The following is a 24,217-nucleotide window of genomic DNA, read 5'->3' on the forward strand; positions in this document are numbered from 1 at the left end:
CCTGTGGAAGGACAACTCTGAAAATACTGCAGGAACCCCGCTTTTACTCCGTTAGAGCGCGTTGTTGGCAAAGATAATTTCCATTCTCTTTGGAGGAATAGTCCGCTTCCACATGTTACGATGGCTTGCCACATCATTCTCACAGGGTAGAACTTCATCGGATATTATACGATTTAGAAGAAGTACTCCTTCAACTTGCTCAACTGCTCATTATCGTGGATAAAAAGCCTACCGACCACAGAAAGGTCTATGAACACCTGCAAGCTTTTTCGTAATGTGGTATATGATAGGGAAATCAATGTTATTTGTGCAAGCTTCTGCCTCCGTCGCCAACGCAATGGTGGAATTTCTTTTGTCACGGCGAATGCTACATTGCACTTCTGGTACTTTTTCATGGGTAACGAAACTCCAACGCGTCGCGCTCGCAACCATCAACAAAGGTGGAATATACGGACAGAATTTTTAAGATTCCAATATGAATTTTGCAACACCATCAACTTTTGATTTTAATTATTTGCTAATATATATAACTTCCTATTCCTATTGATGGCATAATCAGCGCTATATCTTGCCATTAGTTATAAATTCTCCACATTAATTGTATCCAACCATGCTTCTTTTGCAGATATTAGCCACAGAATTCCTTCAAGCTAATGTTCACAACAACAATACACCCAAGTATCGTGTCTTTGATTGGGACATACCACCTTGGATCGCGGAGGCTTACAAACAGATCGGGGTTTTTGGCTTTGGTGCTGCATGCAGTCAATTAATTACAGACATTGGGAAATATAGCATTGGCCGACTCCGACCGCATTTCTTCTCGGTAAGTGGGGAATATATCACACTATTTACTAGTACAATTATATTTACAAATTGTAAAGAGAAATAGCTATTGAAAACGTTGATCATCCTTTCCGGGGATTTTATTGCTCATAAAGGAATTTATGTATTACATTACTCATGTAATCTGCCTCTGTCAAATATTAGGCATGTGTATAAAGAGAATAGGTATTAGGAATTTAACAACAATGAACTAATAAACGGTTGCTGTCGTATAAAATTTATTGTTCACGATACTTTGAATAGGTGGCAACTGTCAATAGACTTGATCAAGAATTTGCTCGTCATATTCTTGATATGAAAACCATACGTCCATATGTATACTACCCTTTACATGGGATCTTGTCTGTGAATTGTCAGAAAATGCCACTAATACAGAACTCACAATTTTTTCAACAGTATTGAATAGGACGAACGTTACTTCTTCGATAATAATAAGTGACTTCCCTCTACCCTATGTAACATACATAGAATGTTTATTATTGCGTGCACAAATAGCACGACATGTGAATCATATTATCAATAGCGTTCTAAATATTTTGGATTCAATGACACACGCTTCCACGTATAGTCGAAGGCACTTAATTCTTACGTATTTACTTGCATATAACATGAGAAGCTGAAACGAATCGTCATAACCGAATTCTTTTAAAGAAGTGTTTATTTACGCGTTCCGTTGAAACAAAGGCTTAATACTACGATCAATCATCGTCATTAATATAGACCTCAATGTGATATAAACTAAACCCTAGATTGTGAGATAAATAGATAGATAATAATAGAATCAGGAGCAAAAGAGTAATTAAGGGTCACATGGAAATGGAAATAGATGCTTATTCCAAGCACTTTTCTTGAGGGGCTGAAATATGGTTATAATGATACCGATCCAACTTGGTGAATTTTGGAAGTAAAATCATAATGAAAACTAAAACGAGAAGAAATTGACGAAAGAAATTTATCCAAAATGTTCATCCACAGCAAACGTTTTGCAATATATAAGTGCACCAAAAAATAACTAAGTATTAATTTCAACAGAGATACAATTTTAATTAAGTTTTCTTAGACAGGCAATCTGAATACATTTTCTAATGGGATCCGACCCCAAACAATTCCAATATTCTATATTTTGAAGTTGACAACACCATGCATCTAAACAATCACACTCGTAAATAAAGTATTTGTATGCAAAGGAAGGGCATTAATAGCTAGAAAACTAGAATTAATTGGGAAAACATACGATTCTTATCGCCTGAACCTGATGATTGAAATTAGTAGGCGCAATGTTGCCTACAATTTATATTTATGTCTTCTGACCTATTTGAATTTATTTCAAAATAAATATTGTGGCATTAGATTAGATTGATGTGGAATGAATGTCACGAATTAATTTGATGATTTTAAACCTCCATTTCACTGTTTGAAAATGCAAATGAAATTCCGTTCATATTTTGAGCTTTGTCATTGGTTTGAAATGTCATAACTGACGATAAATGTGTAAAAATTTTAGCCCGATTGGTTCAACAATCTTGTATTCCCACCATTTGAAGAAAGTGATTTCGATCAATTTTCAGAAACCATCACATAGGAATACACCCTTAAATAAAATGAAAGAACGACGAACGAAATCACCTAATTTCCCAATTCATATCGCCAAGCACAAATACATTTTTTTTTATTCGCTTCCGTTTTAATCGATTGATCTACCCACTCCATCCAAATCACTTACTAAGAGGAAGGAATGGAATGAATTTAAATTGTTCAGCTGAAAAATGCAAGGCAGTCACATTGAATTGGTGGAAGCCAAGTCATCCATTTAAAAGACATTCATCTCTTCTTAGAAATATTGTGTACTGTTGATGGGAAATCTCGTGTTCTAATCTGAATGTTTGTGTCACATATGGATGAGATTAATACAGCGAATACGAACACAATCAGAATGAAACAAATTAAACATTTGTTAACCTTCTGTTTTCAATCATCTCGATATTATTGCTGTTAAGCTGATGATTGTTCGTGTTCTTAGATAAAAAGTCATCAAAAAAACTTTAAAAGGTATTTAATTGTGAGCGCTGTATAAAACTCAACATAGAAGAGGTCTTTAACGATTATTTGGTATTTCATTTTACTTCAATACAACATATAAGGAAAACTTCATAGAATCTAATTAACCAGAAAATGTTAGAAGGAAACATTAAGTCAAGATGAACTTTTTCTTATGAAAAGAGCAACAAGTGGTCCATAATCAAAAATACCTATTTCTCTGAATTTACGCTGTTCCTGGCAATGTGCTTCAATTCCTCCCAGCTATATGCCAGAACCCGCATCAGTATTGCTTCCCTTTCTTAAAGTGTGAGCTATCCTTTCGGATCTGTGTCCGGATGGCTCATGATTAGAGAGCTAGGCTACCGTAGCGGAAGGACGCGTTTCAAATCTCCCTGGTGAAAGAGGGATTTGTTATCGTGACTGGATGTTGAATACCATCGACTCAGCTGCGAATGAGTATCTGAGTCAAATCAAGGTAATAATCTCGTTCGAGTGCAATGCTAACCACCTTTGTCTCCTACAATGTACTGCAGTGCACCGTTACGGTCTTGAATGAAGTGCTCTAACACACTGCAAGGCCCTGATCCAATAAGGATTGTTGTGCCAACGATTATTATTATTATCCTTTCAGGTAGCAATGGTGGCCATTTCCCATGTCTTATTAAATAGGGGAAGATCTCTGTCGAATCCAGAGCCATTTGGCCAAAGAGAACAAGCGGATGTCATACGTTGAACTCCTTCACGACTTCCTGTCAAGGCAGCATGAAGGAACGTTACCGATGGATATAAGGAAAATTATTTCTGACAAAATGCAATCCTGGCAGACTCTACTTTGAACTTCAAACTGCTTTGAGATTTTACCTCGATAAAGCATGTAACATTTTTCGCCATCATATCTCGCTCTGATAATAGCTATTAGTTTCTCCGAAGTGCCCTCCTGCATAGAACACGCTCGATACAAGCTTTCTGGATCTGAACTTCGCACAATGCTCTAAAATGGTCCAGAAAGCATTCATGTGGTCGATAGAGCACGGTACACAGCTGGTTTCCGCTTTCGCAAATTCTCTGTTGACCAAGATTTGAAAGTGTTTCTTGCTGCGCATTATTTGAACTAATATATAGTACAGTTCGCAATATCCTGACCCAAGGCGAATGTTCTTTTTCCGAATCCCAGCAATCATTCCTTTCTTCTACTCACTAGAAAAAATCTCAGATTCTTGGCATTTCTGAATGAGTGGAAGTAGCAACTCTGCCGAGGTTACACGGAAGTTCCCCTTGAAAGGCTTATAAACACCTGCAAGGATCGCACTTGTCGTATTGTTCCCTCATGATAACAGAGATCCAGCACGTCGCGCTGGACATCACTCGCAGTCGTTAACCCAGTAAGGTACTGCCAAAGTCTATCTTCAGAGCTCTACATCTATCTACCTTCGCTTGAGCCCACAATATCTAACCTATATAGGAATTCTCGATTAAGTTGGAGAATGCGAGCATCCTGAAGGCTTCCAAACCGTTATCGAGGAGCATCTCCGATGCTATTACTACCATTTGCGTCTTGTTATCGCTGCGTTATCTCAAGCAATAGCATCGGAGATAAATTGTTTATTTCTGTGAGACGATGCGCAAATTTTCGTTAATCAAGCTGAACGTTACGTACATATCTTACACCAATCACACCCAAGGGTAATCGGATATAAGTCAACAAATAAATGATTACAAATCGCTAACCATAGACTCAAGACTGGGTAGACCCAAGAGTATCAAATAACATATCATGTCGATCGACAACGGAAATTGTTTAGCAAACTTCCACATATTTTTTTTGCTTCTCATGTAAATAAATCCTATCTACAAATCTGTCTCAAATACATTCAAGGGATGACACACGATGAAACTAACTCTTCTAAACTGAATTTTAGTAGATACATCACATGGTCATTATTTACTATTAAGGAACTCAAAGATGCACCTCCGGGATTATTTTTCAATTTTAGCTTCATGCTAGTGCCAATCTGAAATCAAAGTGTTTTTGTACATAATCGATTTGATTCCAGTTATCGCTAAAATGGATAGATACGGCAATTTGTGGATCAGAAAAACTTATCAAACTCTGGGTTTTAACCGTTTAATTTCTTTTTATCATTCTATCTTCTTTCAGGTTTGCCATCCGATTCTCCCCGATGGTACAGACTGTTCGTCGCCGCAGAATCAAGGAAAGTATATTGTGGATTTTACATGTGCAAACGATCCAACAGCCCGTATACTCAAGGAAGTTCGGCTTTCCTTTCCAAGTGGACATTCCAGCTTTTCGGCATATACTATGATTTATTGTGCGGTAAGTAGCACTCATTAGTTAGAATAATAGCCTATTTGAGCTTGAGGGATTCACTTTTTGTTATTATTTTTCTATTTCGCCTTCAGTTATACTTACATTCAAGGATGACATGGAGTGGAGCCAAATTACTTAAACATGGAATACAATTCTTCTTGATTTCATTGGCGTGGTTTACGGCTTTGAGCAGAGTATCAGATTATAAACATCATTGGTCTGATGCATTGTTTGGCTCCCTTATTGGAACGCTGACGGCATTGGTAGTGGTAAGTATTCATAATTAAGTATCTCATAAAGCCACTTCGGAAATTAAGAGCAATTGCGATAGTGATGGTTTCCAAAATAAGATGTAATGATTTTCTAAAAAAATACATCGATATTTCGTCAATCCTGATTTGAATCTGCATCTGAACATCTTAGCTTTTTACTATCAACGATTTTTTTTATAATAAGGTTCCAACTTATTACTTGACTTCGAGTAAAATCGACCAATAGGATCTGAGTGCTCAGAGGATTTGCCTATCCCCCACCTCATATTACTTGACTATTTTTACTATTATTTCTTCTTGAAGATCAGGTTGTCATTTTTTTCTGATAACTTTGACAATATTTGTTCTTTGTACAACTGTGTCTTAAAAACCAATAAACTGAATTGTTTCACTCACTAAAAATGTTCTTAGATGGAGAATTCCTGAGTGAACTCTTGATGGATATTTGTTCGGTTTAAAAACAAACAGCTGGATTTGTATATGGCTAATCGAGTAAAAATAGAGGCAACTAACGCATTTCAGTGAAGCCCAAATTCAAGTGTAACTATAATAGCTGCATAAAAAATTAGAATAGAATGTAGGGCATGGTCTATAGGAATCTTGGAAGTAGAATAGTACCACAACCACAACTGAATAGCGTCCGTTGAAGTCATTCATCGAAACGATGTCAGTCAACAGTGCTCGTCTTTTCAATAGTATAGCTGCACACTAATGATATAACGCACAAAAACATAACACAGTTCGGTCGTTAACGGCCAAAACCCCCCTAAGCACGATACGTTAGTCTTTTGTTCCCTTTCTTGACACCGCCTAAGAGAACAAAAAGATGAAAGCCTCACTAGTTCTGCTAACGACTTTTAAATGCAAGTTAGATGAAACATTCCTTCAGAGTGTGAAAAGCAAATATAAAATTCCTATACTGTAGATCTCTTTCAGATGATGATTATTGGAAAGAGATGTTTGAAATGAATAATTTATTTTTACTTTGGAAATTATATACTGAAACCAGACAGGCTGTAAAAGCGTATATTCGAATAAGAAAAAGGAAGGGTTGTGAACCAGCCACTTTGCGAATTTTGCGTGAAACTTTTTCCCGGTGATTATCGAAATAGGAACGATTTGTTATCCAGTAGCGTTATACAAAACATTTTCCGTTGGGAAATGCAAAAAAAACAACATTATATTTTAAAGAATAATTAAGAAACACATTCGATATTGTTTCTGAGCGGATCGACGAAATAATAAAAGAGTAAGGAATAAGCCACGATGATTATCCTTTCGTATAAAATATTCTTCAAGCGGAAAGCTTATAATCACGAATAATGGGAAGAACGTGTATGAAATTGTTATCGCTGAGCTCTTAGAAACAGAATACAAATACACATTAAGTGCATAGAAGGGCATAATATTAAAGTCCCATTATATCAGATTCGCTGCACATGTTTGCGTCTGATAGCACGAAAACGTGCGCTACAGCAAGAATATGAAATGGAATATTGCATGCGGTTTAGTGGTTTTGATGGAAATAACAGCTTAACCCAATGACAGAAATTTCGTAAATGTGTTTACATAATATTGCGCTGAATTAGGTCGATATGATTTACCCCTCTTTCTCTCGTTGAAAAATGATGTATGATATCGAAACTAAAAGTATTCAGTAAACATGGTTAAAATCAAAAAAATACTTTTGAAAATGTGTATTTTCTCCTCGGGTGTGTCCTCAATGGACATAAAATGAAACTGTTGGTTGCACTTATATATACATATAAATACTGCCACTACTTTTTTTTTAATATCTATTCATTGCTTGGCTAACACTGAAAATGGGGACGAACTTTTAAATAAACTTTACTAATGCTTGGGAATGAATATGCATGGTTGCATTTATGCATTTATTTCACTGATGTTTCTTTTATGTAAATGTTTGTACGCCGCCTGTCTACTCCTTTGTGGAGTACAGAAAACCCACCAAGTATCCTAAACCAGTAAAATTGAATATTAATATAGGCTTCAAAATGGGGCAGCCTACTGGAAAATTTTGTGGAAATCCTATTATTAACAAAATTACAGTGGAATGGAATGGAATCGGATACGTTCAACATATATACACCAAGAGCTATGTATAAATGAAACCATCATGAACCCAAATATTATTACACAAAAGATCAAAACCCTTCATGCCTGAGCTTCTGATTTCCGACTTGTTTCTTTTTGTAACTTTTTGTTTATTTTAATTTTCAATGAGCCCGTGCTTCCTTTTCATTATCACATTTAATACTGCGTCAGTGAAGGGCCTACAATAGCGGGAAAATAGACTCTTCTCCTCTCGAACGTAACTATAAAATCTTTTGCTAAGAACGAACATCTCCGAAGAATATATGGGATTATCAATATTGTTATCTATTACAATAAGAGCTTTGTCCTGTAGGAAAACGTTTCATGCGAAACAGATTTTTAAGCTTAAATGGGCTCTGTTGACTGCTAAAAATCGTGCCCGGGCTATGTCGTCATAGGTTTTATCGGTTGTAATTTTCAACTGGAGGTAAGATAATTTTCTTCCTTCATTAATGTGCAGCACAAGTTTTCGCACCGCCTGCTCGATCTGCTTGTATATTTTGTGTTATTCTTCCCATTATGTCGACATTGTCAGAATAGACCAGCATCTGCTTAGATTTGATGCTAACGAAGTCGTATTTAAAGTCTCCCTCTCCCCAATATGTTCTGGCAATCGTCAAAGCTGAGGGGTAATTGCGTTCAGTTTGTTCGTAGTCAATTTTCATAAAATGCAAATGAAATTAAAAAGAGCCTTAGAAACGCTTAACATTAGTTAAACTGAAATGTTTTCATCATTTCATGCATATCAGACCATCCCCTTTCAACAACAACAAACTTATTTAACATTGTTTATGAAAATATCTTATCTATATTTCTTCATTCTTATTTCAGGCAAACTTTATTTCGGATCTTTTCGACAAACGTTCACGGCAAGTCTATCGCAAGCAATCTACAGAACTATCGAATGCTCCAACAAATGGGCACGTTTAAATAGCTTGTATAGATAATCCTACGTCAGAATATTATTTAATAGTAAGAATGTTAGTAGGATGAACTTAAAATCTTAATATATCACATTCATTATTTATTCATGGAAAGCATTAGCAACATTTTCTATTTGTTTTTCAAATATAATTATATTTGGTGAAAATTCCGCAAAGAAAAGGAAATATTTAAAGAAAGCTTGAAGCTTGAAGCTTTTCCTTAATATCATTAGGATGGAACTAAGTGAATAAACTGATCCTATTTAAAGTTGTAATTGATTATCTACAGTACCTTTGTTAATTTTCTAGTATTTTTTATATATTTTTGTATGTACGAATAGGAATTTACTTTAAAGAAAAATGTTTCTCTACAAGGGGGGACTGTAAAGAAGTCGTAAACGTAAATAAGTGCCAAGCACTATAAAATAATTCGACTAGAATTCGTATTAAATACAGAAAAATGAATCTTTCATTGTATACATAATATTTTAGAAATGTTACTACTTATAGGATTTTCGGCAACGATTAATGAAAAGCATATTTTTTCAGTCGTACTTGAACTCATTCTTCTATTGACATCTATAATAATATTTGTAGAATTCAATAGAACTCACGAATCAATAAGCAAGCTATTTGCTTCGTGGAGAACTTCTTAGAATTTAAAAAGAAAGTTTACTAAATATATATTAAGCAGGTATTGACATTACAGTATTTCCAGTAGGTTGTATTTAATATTTTCAATAAAACGACCAATTCAGAAGCTCCAAGATTTTAGCTTAAACTCTAATATCAAACTTTATATTTCAACGGAGGAAAATACAATTTGAGGAACGTTATCAACGTGTTCCGGTGATTCGCAAGGCCGATAATAATGCCCTACATGTAGCATTAAGTATGCTTCTAAGGTTATAAGAGCTTCTTTTCACCAACACCGAGTCGCTTTGTATATAATATGAAAATAAATGAAATGTTTCCAATAACACAGAAAATGTCAATTCATCTTACAAATCATACCCTATGAAGTATTCAAATTATAGTTGTCGAACACAATTGAATGTATGTAACTGATTTGGAACTAAATCATTGAGATGTCATTTTTCTAAACTCTTGTAAAAAGGCACACCTTCTAGGATTCTCTACTGTAAAGTCTCTTTGCAAACGTTTGATGGTAACTAAAAGCATTAAATCAATTAGAACTGATGTATCAAATCCTTTGTGAAATTATTATGGCGGAACAGAGAAAAATGTTGCTTCGAAAGCAGTAAACGATTGCAATTTTTACCCCTCACAATTCAACTAGCTACGGTCGACCATTGTTACGCTTTTACCCACTCTCCCACAATGGAAGACGAGTGGGACGCTCCAAGAGCACTTAGCGCAGAGCAGTAGAGGAGCACGGGCATCTTAGGAAATCCTGAGGGAGGCTAAAGTACTTTTCAGCGGACCGCGAACGATGACACGTAGGTGTCACTCCACAAGGGGTAAATAGAAATAATGAACTTTCACGTTTCTATAATTTGCAATAAACCACATTAAAAGATACGGATTAAAAACCATTAAAAATTTACTTATGCTTGATAATGCACAAAATCAATGATCAAAGCAATAGAAAAAGACCAGATAACGAGATTTGAATACTTTCGACATTCTTTTCACATTTACATATTAATTAGAAAACTTAGAGCACTACACAGTATTTAGTAAAAAGAGAACAATTTTTTTTTCTTGATGGGAATAAATTTGTGACAATTATTCTTATCTTGGAGAAAAAAATCAGACGTTTCTTTCTTTCAAAATTATTTGCAGGGATACCATCCAGAACAAATCGGCCAATTCTCAAGGAAATAACATAACATATGTGGCACAGCCGACTTAAGAAAATGAAATTTCATTTTCATGGTAGACGTAATAGCCCACATTATTTTCTTATTAAAGTCGATTTGATGTCTGTCCGTCTGCCACACCCAATTTACTTACAAACCTGTTGTCAAGAAATTCGGTGAGAACTATTGTCTGTGAATCCTTTTACATACGAGTGGCATGGTTTTATGTTAAGTTTAAGGGGCTTCCCATAAATGCGAAAAAGACTAACATTTTTAAGGTTTTGTGTAAACACAAAACCTTATTAAAATCGGTTTACCGTCTGTCTGTCTGTCTGTCTGTCTGTCCGTCACACGCATTTTTATCGGAGACGGTTGCAGCGATTGATACCAAATTTGGTGGAAAGCTGGGAACTGTGAACGCTCACGCATACAGTGAATTACATCTTTTTACGACGAATTTAAGGGGGGGTCCCCATACATGTAAAAGAGGGGTGTAAATTTTTTTTTCATCAAATATAGTCATGTGGGGTATCAAATTAAAGGTCTCGGTTAGTACTTTTCGAAGCTGGTCTTAGTTTTGACATTTCTTGGAAAGGTGGAAAGTGCGGGGGGTTGAAAGTGACCATTCCTTTAAGGGGGCCATTCTCAGAAACTACTCAACCGAAAAATCTGAAAAAAATCAAGAGGCTACCACTATATGGTGCCTGGGCTCCGAAATACCTTCCACACTGATATCTGCACAAATAAAGTTAATAATAGTATATTACTATAATTTTTAGTAATTCGCTTTAAAACCCCCCTTAAGTTCATGCTCGGACCACGAAATTTCGCAGCAATATAGGGTAAAACATAAAGCATGATCTTACCAAGTTTGGTGGAAATCCCACTATTACTAACAAAGTTATAATACGTCAAAGTTGTCGCTTCTTTGCAAATTCAAGACTATGAATGTCAATGTTATCCGAAAGTGGATATTCTCACGTAATATATGCATATATTACGTGCTACGTACTAAGAAATACACAAAACCTTTCGTACCTGAAGCGTCCAGCTTCCGGTTTCCCGACTTGTTTTTTTGAGAATATGGTTGTGTAGGGCATCAAATGAAAGGACTCAATCAGTACTTTCCAGTACTAGCATAATGTTCTTTATCAGCTCGAGGAAAAGGGAGTTAATGCCCTCCCTCCCTGTGCACCATAAAATGTAACAGGTCTCATTCTCAGAACATCTCCTCAAATAAAGTTAATAATTAAAAAATAAACAAAAAGTACTATTTTTTTTCATCTCATTAATATTTAAGAGCGACGTCTTAAGTACAATCCGGCATTTATTCCAATACCCTAGCTATCATAGTCTTAGCAATGAGCATACCGTTTGCCCAGTTGTTTTGAAACACCCTATACATATACTTTTATAATAATGTTGTTGCTATGACTTACAATAAAGTGAACTGCCTACGGAGAGCCCATATGTATGATATATACGAACATCTTGCGATATTCGCTTTTGAGTGGGAAGTAAAGTGGAAATATTCAGATATCTATGATTAATTTGGATGTGTACTTATATCTGCATGTACCTACCAATAAGCGGGGGTAATGCTTGTTTAGGATGAGCGTAATTAATATGTCAACATGTGGGTACGTATGTATAGCTTGGAGTTCAGAAATACATGAAGGAATATTTTTAATTTTTAGCTTTGTACGAATGGAAAAACGTATAATGAATTAGAATTGTGTAAGTTCCTCACATAATTAAAACACAAAACCTTTCATACCCGAAGTGTGCAACTTGCCCAGGTTTATCTGTCGGTCTTCCAATTAAGGGCGAGCTCAGGCAATACAAAAAGCTAGCCCTTATATTGTATAAACAACACCTAAAATATAGTATCGGCACCCTTTCTAATACGATAAAAGCAACATAATGGAAATTACTCCATTCATTGTACCAATATAAACGTATTGATTAATCTCAACTCGAAATGTTAAATATAATGTTCAATTTATACGAAAAATTCCGTTAGTATTTCACGAAAGATAGTAGGGATAGCATAGCTTTAGGAGCTCTAGGAGGATGGTTGTTGCCACAACTAACAATAACAACTCTCTAGCACAGTAAACCACAAAAGTAAATTAAAAGTTTACGAACGCCCAGTGGCGTGCATATACTTAATAAAATTTTCAGTAGATGAAAATAAATGGAACAAAGTTTGAAAAAACTAAGAGTCCATCAATTGTCATGAATTCAGTCTGAATCTTTTCATCATTGTGTTCGCAAAATGTAAATAAAAAGCCATCCTTGGAAGCAGAAGGATACTCTGCTTCATTTAAATGGTCTTTTATTTTCCAATTCCAGCGTATTTAAATAAAATTCCAAGGAAATAGATAAAATATCATCATCATCATCAACGGCGCAACAACCGGTATTCGGTCTAGGCCTGCCTTAATAAGGAACTCCAGACATCCCGGTTTTGCGCCGAGGTCCACCAATTCGATATCCCTAAAAGCTGTCTGGCGTCCTGGCCCACGCCATCGCTCCATCTTAGGCAGGGTCTGCCTCGTCTTCTTTTCCTACCATAGATATTGCCCTTATAGACTTTCCGGGTGGGATCAAGCTCATCCATACGGATTAAGTGAAAATATCATCCTATTCAAATGTCCTTAGCTAGAATTTTCAAGGGTAGGGAGAAACAACACCGTGCTAAAATAATTTGTTTATTTATAAATAAAGATCAACTTTAAAAGAAACAGGACTAAATTCTGACTGAAGATTTTGAAATATTCAAATTCAATACAACAAAACATACCCTATAATTATAGATGAGGGTTAACAGTGTTCCTTGAATTCTACAATAAGTTCTTTACATTGCATCCCAACATTCCATTTTCTCACTATGAGTAATTAGACTCTTCAGCATTCAGCTGTTAAATTTGCAGCGAAAACAGTTGGCACACCATCTGAAACAACCAAATTCAGCTCTAAGCAGAATTTTATACGCCTCTAATATTCAGAGAACAGGTGTATTAGTAAATATTGTGTGCATACATATATACTCAGTAGTGATCTTTATTCAATGATTTCTTAAACACCTCTACACAAACACATCCATTCACCTGAGCTGAAATCAGCAGGTGAGAAGCTCATTGAGAGGTACAATCCAGTCGTGAGCTTTAGATCAATGCGAACAGACGCAAACTGAAATTAAATTCATCTTCTCGAAAATTTACCTAAAACTAGTTTCTAGTTGAATTTGATATCTTTTCATTTTCTTGCCGTACTTCTTTCTCCTATATCTACATTTTCATCTGAAACCAAGCGCCGCGTAGTGAGTGTGTGTCTGTGTACTAGAACGTAACGTGGAGTTTTATCGAAAGGAATTTCAGAAATCCGAATTTTCCCAAAAAGCTCTTTTTCATATTATTTAGTGAAAAGAAAATTCAAACCCCAACCAAATAATCGAGAAAATAGCACAAGAAAAATATCTTATCTGAAGTGCGCATAGTGTTTTGGTGTGATTGTGTACTTGAGAAACTTCTACGCAAAAACAACAAATACATGGACTTCTCCATCGTTGTCGATTTGTCGTCGATAATGGATTAAATACACGTTGGAAGTTGCATGTATGTATTTTTACACCACGTTTAGTATATTCAATAGGAATGCATGCAAATATACAGCAGTTAAGGAATTTAAAATATTTGGGTAAAAAAAATGAAATTATTTTCTTTTTTTCATATCTATTCATGAACAGTAATTCCTTATACCGATATTTGTAATTTATTTACTATCGCAGTAAGACCAAATTATCACCTCAAAAAGTAAAAAAATGGGTTTTACAGTTTTCAAATCGTTGGCGACTCCGGTAGCCATACGAGCAAAATTAGCCCTTCAATCTACATGAATGATCGTGTTCCCGTGTCGAGTCCTTGCCTAAATCGCAAGTGTTTGTGTGTCATCATTTGCATAATAACAATTGTAAAAAAAACAACAAATGGGACAGTGGTCATTACCAAGGTAGATAGGCAATTAGACCAAGAATCTTAGGTAAATAAATAAATACTCAGAACTCAAGAGAACTGCTTTGAAAAACTAATAACTCGTCGCAGCTGCTGACAAATTCTTAAATCAGCACAAAGCAAGGATATTATTCTAAAGAATTAAACTGAAATTGATAAAGTTCCATAAGAAACCTTAAAATATCCACACCATGGAAAAGAAACTTGTGACTTCGACCCCAGCATATGTAATGGTGTGCTTGTTATAAATGCGAAAAGAACATAACAGAAGCAATAACATTGGTCAAAATTGAGGCCAATTTAAAACATAAAAAAACAATCTGAGCAGGCGTAGGGATCGTCGTACACGATCTAAACCGGGAAGATATGGGATAACTACGAACGATAATATGTCCAGATGGTTTAGTGGTCAGTGCGCTACGACGTCGCAACGGAAGCCGGCGGTTCCAATCTCATGGGTGACATTGTACCGCGACTGAATACCGGACACCAGACCAGTCGAATCAAATGTGAATTAGTACCTGTGTCACATCTGGATAACAAGCACGAAAAAGTGCTTCCTAGTGCACCGTTACGTTCTTGAATGAAGTACTCTAACACACTGCAGGGCACATCCAATTGAATTGTATTATAACCTAGGCAGGGCAGTTATTGCAAGTAATTAGCAAGGATCATACAGTAAATGTAGTAAAGATTTCTACATACCTTTAAACTGTTCTAATTGCTTTCTGATGCTAACGCAGGGAAATTATGATATTATGGTACAATGTCACAGCCGGTGATTTTCAGTTTGTCCTAATTTAACGAACATTCGGATCGCAAGTTGTCTGTATACCGATTGTAGATTGTGTTTATGTGTCTTTCTTCAATCTCGGCCATACGTCAAATGGTAATTATAAGTAAACAAGCGGAAAAGATACTTGCATTAAAATTTACATTTTCACTAAGAGCGCAAGTATAATGAAAAGCTGGGAATATATGAATACAATCAGAAATTGGAAATATTTCCTTTTCGCTTAATGTTATACTCGATAGCACTCAAAAGCGCGAACAAATTTAAGATGAAATATTCCATCAAAACATGGTCATTTCATTTAAAAACCCTCGTACGGAATTTCATGAGTTACTCGCTTGAGTCTTTCATTTCATTACTTTTGAGGACGCGAAACGGAGAAAGCATCGTGCTTCAACATCGTTCCACATGAATCGCCAACGAATACTATTCATGTTTTAGATACAGCATTCCACATTTAATGTGAAAGCATTTCACAATATACTCCACACCAATAATAGTCTCAACAAACTGTAGATTTATGTGGGAATAAAAGAAATATCTTCTAGTATTAGAAAAATCATGAGAGAAAAATATTTTATGGTCTTTTGTTTTAGTCGTAAATAGGCGCATACGCAATTCACCGCCGTCGCGATAGTAGCAGACCAGCTTGAATGCTACAAAGTCTGACCTGTAGCAAAGTTTCAGCACATCACCGCGTAATTTACCCACATTTAAAGTTGCAATCCAAGAAATTGCTGCATTTGTTATTGGCCTGCCATGCCGTATCGCACCGGCCGCAACCACAATAAGCCGCGCATGTCCGGCAATGCGATGATGATGGCAATGGTGGTGGTAAGAGCGGAACTTAATTTCGCTTTTTTCGTTTTAGATTTAGACGAACAACTTGTCGGTTCGGTTATAATTCAACAGTTGCTACACACGCCTGTAAAAGTATTCACCTGATTTCCACTCATCTTGAGATAGTGCCTCAGTGGTTTCACATCTTCTACCTCATTTACTAAATGCAAAATCTTGTTTTTGAAGAGACCCTACTACTAATATGCACTTGACGAGTTTGGGGGCTTCTAACAAACAGAATTCAAGAATTTTTAAAAGTATATCATATTTCAAGAAAACTGTAGTCAATGCCTTTGTATGTAAATATATTGAACTACGATGTCGACACTCTCCGCACATTTTTCTATGCATGCAATTACATTCTAATTGCAAAACTTTGGCACCACTGACACACAGGTTAATATCTTTCCTCTGCCTTGTATAACATTTAACGTACTAATGAAAATTTTCCAGAAATATGCGTGGGATAAACACTTTCTTTACATAGAAATATACAAGGAATGCCATCATCAAAGTTACGGATCCGGACTGCTTCACATTTCAAGCTACAATTTGCCTATTAGAGCAGGGCAAATTGCCATTCTTTTTCAAGTTATATGAGCAAACAAAGCAAGTGCGCAATCGTAGAAGTGTTAGAAATCACAAGTATGTAGATCTAAAATTATGAAAAACAAGTATCTTCTCGCAACATAGTAATCTACAGCCATCATCAGGTTTTCATACAATATTTTTGCTCTTATGGCGAAAATATGAATTTTCTCTGAATTATAGAATGAATAAAAATCCGGTTCCACGGTAATTACTCAATTTTCGTTGAAAACATGGGATCTGTTCTTATTTTCGCAGCAGTTTGCAGCATTGGACTTTGGCAGTTAATTTCTATTGAAACTAAACTTGAATAGAATGAACCCATCTTAAAACTCCAACCCGAACATATGAGGCATGAAAACTGATCAAGCTAGCAAGAATCACTTCTGATAATGTAACATGATTCCAGTACGAATTTAGCCTCCAATCCCCCTATAATTGATAAGCGCAGGTGACTTAATTTTCCCCAAGCCTTTAACACGAATTTTCTCTCCATTGAAAATGTTATCTCACTTAACAATCTTAACCTACATGTGTGCGTTTAATTCACTTTCAATGAAGAAGAAAAAAATCCATCTTTTAAACTCAATATTCAATTTTATGCACTGGACTTATGCCAAACAAAGCAAGTTAATTGTTGCCGAAATAATGGAAATTCATCAAATTATAACTTAGTAGCCTATTTCGAGAGGCTAGATATAATTAACGGCAATTAGAAGAAATATGTGATTACCAGTTTTCATTGAAGTTTCTACATAGATTTCACAATGAATTAATCCATTATTTTTCTAGCACAATGAATAGTGAACAGCAATCAGGAATTCTTCATAGATATTGGGAAAATAATTGCTTGAATTCGTTAAATAGTGAAAAAAGCCCTATCATTTGACAGAGGAGTTTTGAGACATTTTGTCACAGGGTCATGAGGACTTGCCCAATAGAAGCAGTGATGTATTCTGTAGTATTTATATCGAGCAGCATGATTTGAGACTGAATCTGAACAAAAAAGGATGTTTGACGATTTCAATGAAATAGGCAGCGACCTGCCCAGAACTGAGCCATTTAAATATCTTGGGTCTATGGGGAAACAACGGACGTGAAGGGCACAGAGCATTGGAAGAGATTTTGGGAGAAGTTAATCTAGTTCTTGTAATGTCTGATAGTCGGATTCCCATACATCTCTTCGATAGAAGATAAAAAATTATCTTTAAACGCGGAGAAAACTGAGCCCAATCAGAAGAATGCGTGGCGGCATATACTGAAGTCCTCCACGCCGATCTATATTCAATGAGATGAAAGTACTTCGGGTTTCTGATCGGAACGAAACAAATATACTGTAAAGTTTATTCTGTCGAAATGAAGGGGTGCAGAAGTGCTATGAGCATTTTGCTGGCCATAATACATTAACTGAATTATCCTGTAAGTAGGAGGTGGAATCTACGGCACACTTCCTATGTGAATGCCCACCTATGGACGTATTAGACGTCAGATTTTTGGTGCTGATGCACTGCGGCTAACATTACATCCACTAACGGCAATTCTGCGATACGTAAACCATTCTGAGATATTCTGTTAGACAGGTTGGTCGAATACAATGGACCACTACGGTCTAAACATCCAGGGACTATACCCCAGCCCATATCAACACATTTGTCCGATTATTAGCTTTAATTTGGTATTGATATTTTACGATTTCCTAACATGCAATAATCACAGGCTAAGTAGCCAATATAACTTTGTTAATAACGGTATAATTTCCAAGCAACTGCAGTATTACAACCTTGAAAACAGTCCTTTGAAGGCAACCGAAAAAAATAAAACATGGAATAGTTCCAATTAATGTCTCTGCCGCTCTTGCAACAAAAATATCCCCATATCAAAACAGAAGTAACGAAATTCTGAACAAAACTGCCTTCTAATTGCTCATATCTATTATTATAGTATGATCGGCCAGAAAAAAATAAATTAGATGAGTGTTTAACCTGCCGGAAAAATAAGCGCATCAAGAAGTTTGTTTCAATTTGGTAGCTAACCAAGCTGCCGCATATAAATCACTGAGTAATCATTAAGTCAGAAGAGAATTAAATTCAATCCGAAAATCGCCGTTAGTTGAAATTCTTCATTTCCTCTATATTAATATGTTAAAAAATGTTTCCTTCTTTTTCTTTATTTGCTCTCTTGTGCTCTGCTTGGTGTTTCTTATATCCACAATATTCCACAAATCCCCACTCTATTGCTTGTTCAAAGTTAACTTATCACGCGAGTATATATTATAAGTGAATCATCGAGTATTTCTAGGCACTAAGGTTGATAAACTGATTATTACGTACAAACTGACTTATTTTCATATTTCATTTATCAGATCAATCGAATTTTACAAGACACTAACCAACTCGTTCTAATTTCAAATGATTCCTTAATAGTGAAAACGTAATTTTATTCGAATATTGCGATCTTATAGCTGTTAAGATGTTTAGCTTTAAAAATTAAATTTGCTCAGCTGGAAACGAATAACGTTTTCAATTTGGGCAACGCTGTAGGAGCGGAGATGCCAATTTTTCATGCATTTTTCTTTTTTTGCACAGGAATTCGCTACAATATAGAGTAACATTTCTGTTCCCAAACCTAATTAATAATATCCTAATTATCACTCTATACCTACACAGATACCAGTAGAAAGATTTCGAATTTGATGTAGCAAAATGTTGTAGTCTCCAATAAAGTTTATTGGCACCTGGATAGCCGATTGAGCCAGCTATTGCATACTAAATATACAAATAATTGCCCGCGGTTATATAATTTTTGCGATGCAGTGAAAGTCTGCAATTAATATAACTTGAAGTTGTACGAAACTTTTGCTATCGACATGACAAGTGTTCATATGTAGTCTATCAGTTCATGGTTAATGTCTTCATACTCTATATACGCGAAACTGTAATATTTTATAATTCATACTCACTAAACAATTCGCCCCTGTAATAAGTCGTACTTTCCAGTGGTTAAAATAATGCAGACATCATTCCAAAACCTGCTTATGTTAAATCTACTTGTGAAAGCTATTTAGACGTAAATTAAGAGGTGGTGAGCTTGCAAGGTAGAAAGTTGTATCGATGAATTTTATTGATGTAAACATGCAAGATTGAACTCAATAAAAAAACTAAATAATTTCAATGTGATAAAAATCTTATATAGATTAGAAAATGATGGCATTGCGAACCCCATTAATTGAAGTTCCAAATTTATTTTCTTTTATAGTAGAATTTCTTTATCAAACTTTTATATTTCTCATACTTTAGCAGCAAAATGTATCTAGATGTGCGGCGAAGACCTGTGCATAAGGTAAAGTTGCAATTCAAATTTTTTACTAGCTTTAGATATTGGAGGAAAGATGATATAGTCCAGTGAACCCCCTCTACGTCCATGGATGGAGGAGGCAGCATGAAGGAAATCACCGATAACAAGAAAACAAACTCCTTTGACATATCGCATCATCATCGTCCCTAGCCAACACAATGATAGAATTCCTCTGCCATGGTGTACATTATTCTACATTTCTCGTAATTTGTCACGGTAATGGATCTCTACCACGTCGAACAGCACTGTTCGCTGCAATCGGCAGCTCTCAGCCCCTTATGTTCCTTGATCCGGTTCCATGTTTCCCAACTGCTTCACGTCAGCCGGACCACAGACACTGTTCATATTGAATTTGAGGGCCGAATTTTTGTTCCTTTACGATCAGACGCAGTAACAACACACGAGCGAAGGTAAGCGACTATGGTCTCTTTCGAAGCCTATGTCAGCACCTCTTTTGTTACGCACATTTAGAAGGCAATACCTAAATCTGTTGCTGCCCAAACTGTAGTTCATCAGATTGGACGTTCGTTTCCGACCCGTCAAAATCCTACTGACTTACGGCAGGCTTTATACTCGAAAAGTACGACGCCAATGACAAGGCAGTGAAAGTTGCAAAAATTGATTAAATCCCGTTATAGTTGTTATAATTATGAAGACATGCCTGCCCATTATATGCCCGAAAAAGGTATTATGGCGTGACCACAATCACAATGTCACCTTTAAGTACCCCCTCTTTAACTCGGTGTAGTTGCTCATAGAAAGCATTCTTCTCCTTTATTTCGGAAATTTCATTGGTGCTTTACACTACACAATTATGCTCTTTAATCAGAACCCCACACGTCTTGCGATAATTGTCAAGAAGCACTCGATACCGTTGTCGATAGCCACAGGTAACGATTCGATAACAAGATAGTTCCGAAATTTATAAGTTGTGAAGCCACAAATTTGTACACCTTTTGTCGCCTTTTACGACAAGTAGAGAATACTTTGGGTGTATTCTTAAACCCCACCTCAATGGATTAAACCACTAAGCAATAAATTATTTTTGTCGCACTGGAATTAGATCTTCTCGGAGATTTCACACTTTCTTTCAGCTATGCTGCACCGTCAGTCGGAATGGCTGGTTCGACGATGAAGGTAAGCTAGCAACGGAACGGAAGAATGCTGCATACTGAGTAATGTTGCATTCTAAAAAAACACGGGAAAAAGGAAGCCTGGGAGAACCAACACGTCTGTGAACTAGAAAAGTACAGGGATCAACCGCACCAGGCGCGCAAATTCCGCCAACTGAAGAGGACGGGCAAATACTGCCACCACCAAGTATAGAAGAAACAGTCCGTGCAATTCATCGACTTAAAAATCATAAGTCGCCAGGAGCCGATGAAATTACAACCGAATTGGTTAAATATGGAGGCGAACAATTACACCAAGCGATTCATCAACTTATACTCAAGGTGTGGGACAGAGAATCAATGCCTGACGACTGGCAGAGAGGCACTATCTGTCCCATACATAAAAAGGGAGATATCACGCAGTGCAGCAAATATAGAGATATCACGTTGCTGAGTACCATCTATAAGATATTCTCCGCTATTTTGCTAGGTCAGATAGCCCCATATGGCCATACTGTACACGGCCCATGAAAGAATTCGGTATCCCGTCGAAATTGATAAGACTGACTAGGCTGACCCTGACCAATGTGCGAGGCCAGACAAAAGCAACAGGATCACTCTCAAGACCATTCGACATCAACAACGGCCTAAGACAAGGGGATGCCCTATCATGAACCTGACCCTGGAAAAAAGTGACTACTGGCCTATCCTAACGATATCGACATCATGGGAAGAACCCGATACGTACAACCGGCCATCATCCAGATCAAGCAGGCGGCGCGGGATTTTAGGTTGCACATTAATGAAGACAAGACAAAATATAAACCTATTTCAGCTTACAAAAACTGTTCCGTTCGAAACGTCTCGCCATAGGGTTAAAACTTTTACTGTTCATGGCAATTATCTTCCCAGTCGTTATGTATTCCTCGGAGACTTGGGTTCTTAACAAGAAAAATTGCGAAATCTTGGCCGCGTTCGAGAGAAGAATCCTCCGAAGAATTTTCGGCCCCCTACATGAGGATGGACGATTCCGTAGTCTACATAACGACGAAATCTATGAGCGATACCATGACCGTCAGGTTGTGGATAAAATCCCGCTCAATAGGTTACGATGGGCGGGTCACTTAATCCGTATGGATGAGGATGATCCAGCCCGGAAAGTCTATCAGGGCAATATCTATGGTAGAAAAAGAAGACGAGGCAGACCCTGCCTGAGATGCAGCGATAGCGTAGGTCAGGACGCCAGACAGCTTTTAGGGATATCGAATTTGTGGACCTTTGCGCAAAACCGGGATTGCACCTGTTGCACCCTTGATGATGATGATGATGTACGTTAGTGCTAGCAGTATTCATTTTATGTAAATATCTTTGTTTATACATGTCTTTAATATCTAGATATGTATATCTTGGAAATATATGGAAGAATATTTTGAATTCTTAGTTACGTGCAAATTGAAAAGCATGCATTGAAAATTCCCCTCATAAGATGAACACCACAAAACTTTTATACCCAATGCGTCCAGCTTCCGATATTCCAACCTATTGATTTTGGGGCAAGCAATTGAAGTGCTATGTACAACAGATACACCTCTAAAAAATCATTTTTTTTTTGTATTATGTACGTAATGTAACGTACCATGCAAGGTTAACTATCAGAGAAATCCAAAGTCCAAAACTATCGAGCTTGTATTTCCCCATCGATAATATCCTTTTCGTAATCGTTGACGAGTTTCATTGTTTTGCGTGAAAAATATGAGGAGTTCAATTGACCATATCTTCCATCAAACACTTCTATGGATTACATTTCCTTGCTTTATTCACCAATCATGGACGTTAATCAAATGGATTAAAGAAAGGAAAAAGTTGGACGGAATGGAAAATAAAAGCAAAACTAGAGAACTTTAGTAGTCTCTTCTGGGGTACACTCGGTCTACTTTAACTTTTGTTTTCGTTCACGACGGTTATATATCAAAACTCAAACAAAACGGTTAATTTCGCTTTTGAAAAGTTCCCAAGTTTATTAAATTCAACAACTAAAATATACTTTAAATTTCAAATATACTCCGATGATATGACATCATTTTTCTACAGCAAGCGCATTGCGCACTTCTGAAAAGCACAACAAGTGTTAAAAAATGTGTCACATTATCAAATTTCATCAATATTCAGTTTTTTCTATTCATCAAAACTATTCTTCCACATCTGGTCACCATTTATGATCCGAGACCAATAAAACGTTCTAGCAGCTAATACGGCATATGTGTGTATTTGATTATAGAATCAGATAGCGGAAAACTACGCTCCTTCTACAGCTTCAAAACAAAATAAATAACAAATAATCACTTCATTTTGACTTTGTGTGCAATATTCACTGTCATTCAATTAATAGTAAGGAAACTTGACCCAACTACAAAACCGTATGACAAACTGAACGAAAATCGTTTCATTTAACTTCAAATTCGAGTTATCGGATTGTTTCCGTGATATGAATAAGTCAACTAATCATTACCGAAAAAAATGGATCGATGAATATGGCCCAGTAACACAGTTCACAAATTCAGCGTGAACGTGGTTGTTGTTCCTCTCATAAGCAATATTTTTGATTGGATATTATAAGTAGATGGGATTCAATAGCTCCAGAATATATACAGATCATTGCAGTTACGCGCACTTTATACAGTGCACAATATTGAAAGCTTTTTGTTATCCCCAGAGATTCGCTTCTTTTCCTCAAGATTGGGAATATTACTGAATTCCCATACATGTATCGAATATTACATGGCCTCTTACTGACTGCATATTTCTGTATAGTTGAACGATGGGAAGCCTATAGACAAGATGGAACCATTAAAATCACAGTCAGTTATAATTCATACACTGACGACAATCACCGATTTTAACAATAACTCTAAAGATCTCATGAAGAGTGGAAGGGAAAGTAAACTTTCGCAATCTGCAAGTTAGTTGAGATGAGACGGACATAAATTATCATAGGAAATATATGTATCTTTGTATTAATAAATATTATAATAGGTGGAAAACATTGTGATGTGCCTACTGTTCCCGCATTTTATGCATGGAGAAATGTGCAACTTTGCTAATTTCTGAGGCAAAACACAAGGTGCAATGAAGTGTAGTAGATGCTGTATATGAGTATATCATGTGT

The 24,217-nt window shown here is 36.3% G+C and overlaps 3 protein-coding genes across 4 annotated transcripts in view; 2 read left to right on the forward strand and 1 right to left on the reverse strand.

Annotated features, from left to right (window-relative positions):
- Window positions 1-9,507, forward strand: part of LOC119660465 (putative phosphatidate phosphatase) — a 28,080-nt gene extending 18,573 nt beyond the window's left edge. Inside the window, exons 4-7 of the mRNA XM_038069034.1 lie at window positions 626-826; window positions 5,045-5,221; window positions 5,308-5,484; window positions 8,434-9,507. Coding sequence (XP_037924962.1) covers window positions 626-826; window positions 5,045-5,221; window positions 5,308-5,484; window positions 8,434-8,532 — 654 coding nt within the window. The 3' untranslated portion in view covers window positions 8,533-9,507. The remainder of the gene's footprint in view (window positions 1-625; window positions 827-5,044; window positions 5,222-5,307; window positions 5,485-8,433) is intronic.
- Window positions 1-24,217, reverse strand: part of LOC119660475 — an 89,469-nt gene that overhangs the window by 42,093 nt on the left and 23,159 nt on the right. The window lies entirely within an intron of this gene.
- Window positions 13,483-24,217, forward strand: part of LOC119660459 (hillarin) — a 29,288-nt gene continuing 18,553 nt past the window's right edge. For both annotated transcript variants that reach the window (XM_038069020.1, XM_038069021.1), the window contains exon 1: window positions 13,483-13,968. The gene's annotated coding sequence lies outside the window, so the exon portion shown is untranslated. The remainder of the gene's footprint in view (window positions 13,969-24,217) is intronic.

This window comes from Hermetia illucens, chromosome 6, assembly GCF_905115235.1.
Source record: "Hermetia illucens chromosome 6, iHerIll2.2.curated.20191125, whole genome shotgun sequence".
Classification (NCBI taxonomy): domain Eukaryota; kingdom Metazoa; phylum Arthropoda; class Insecta; order Diptera; family Stratiomyidae; genus Hermetia; species Hermetia illucens.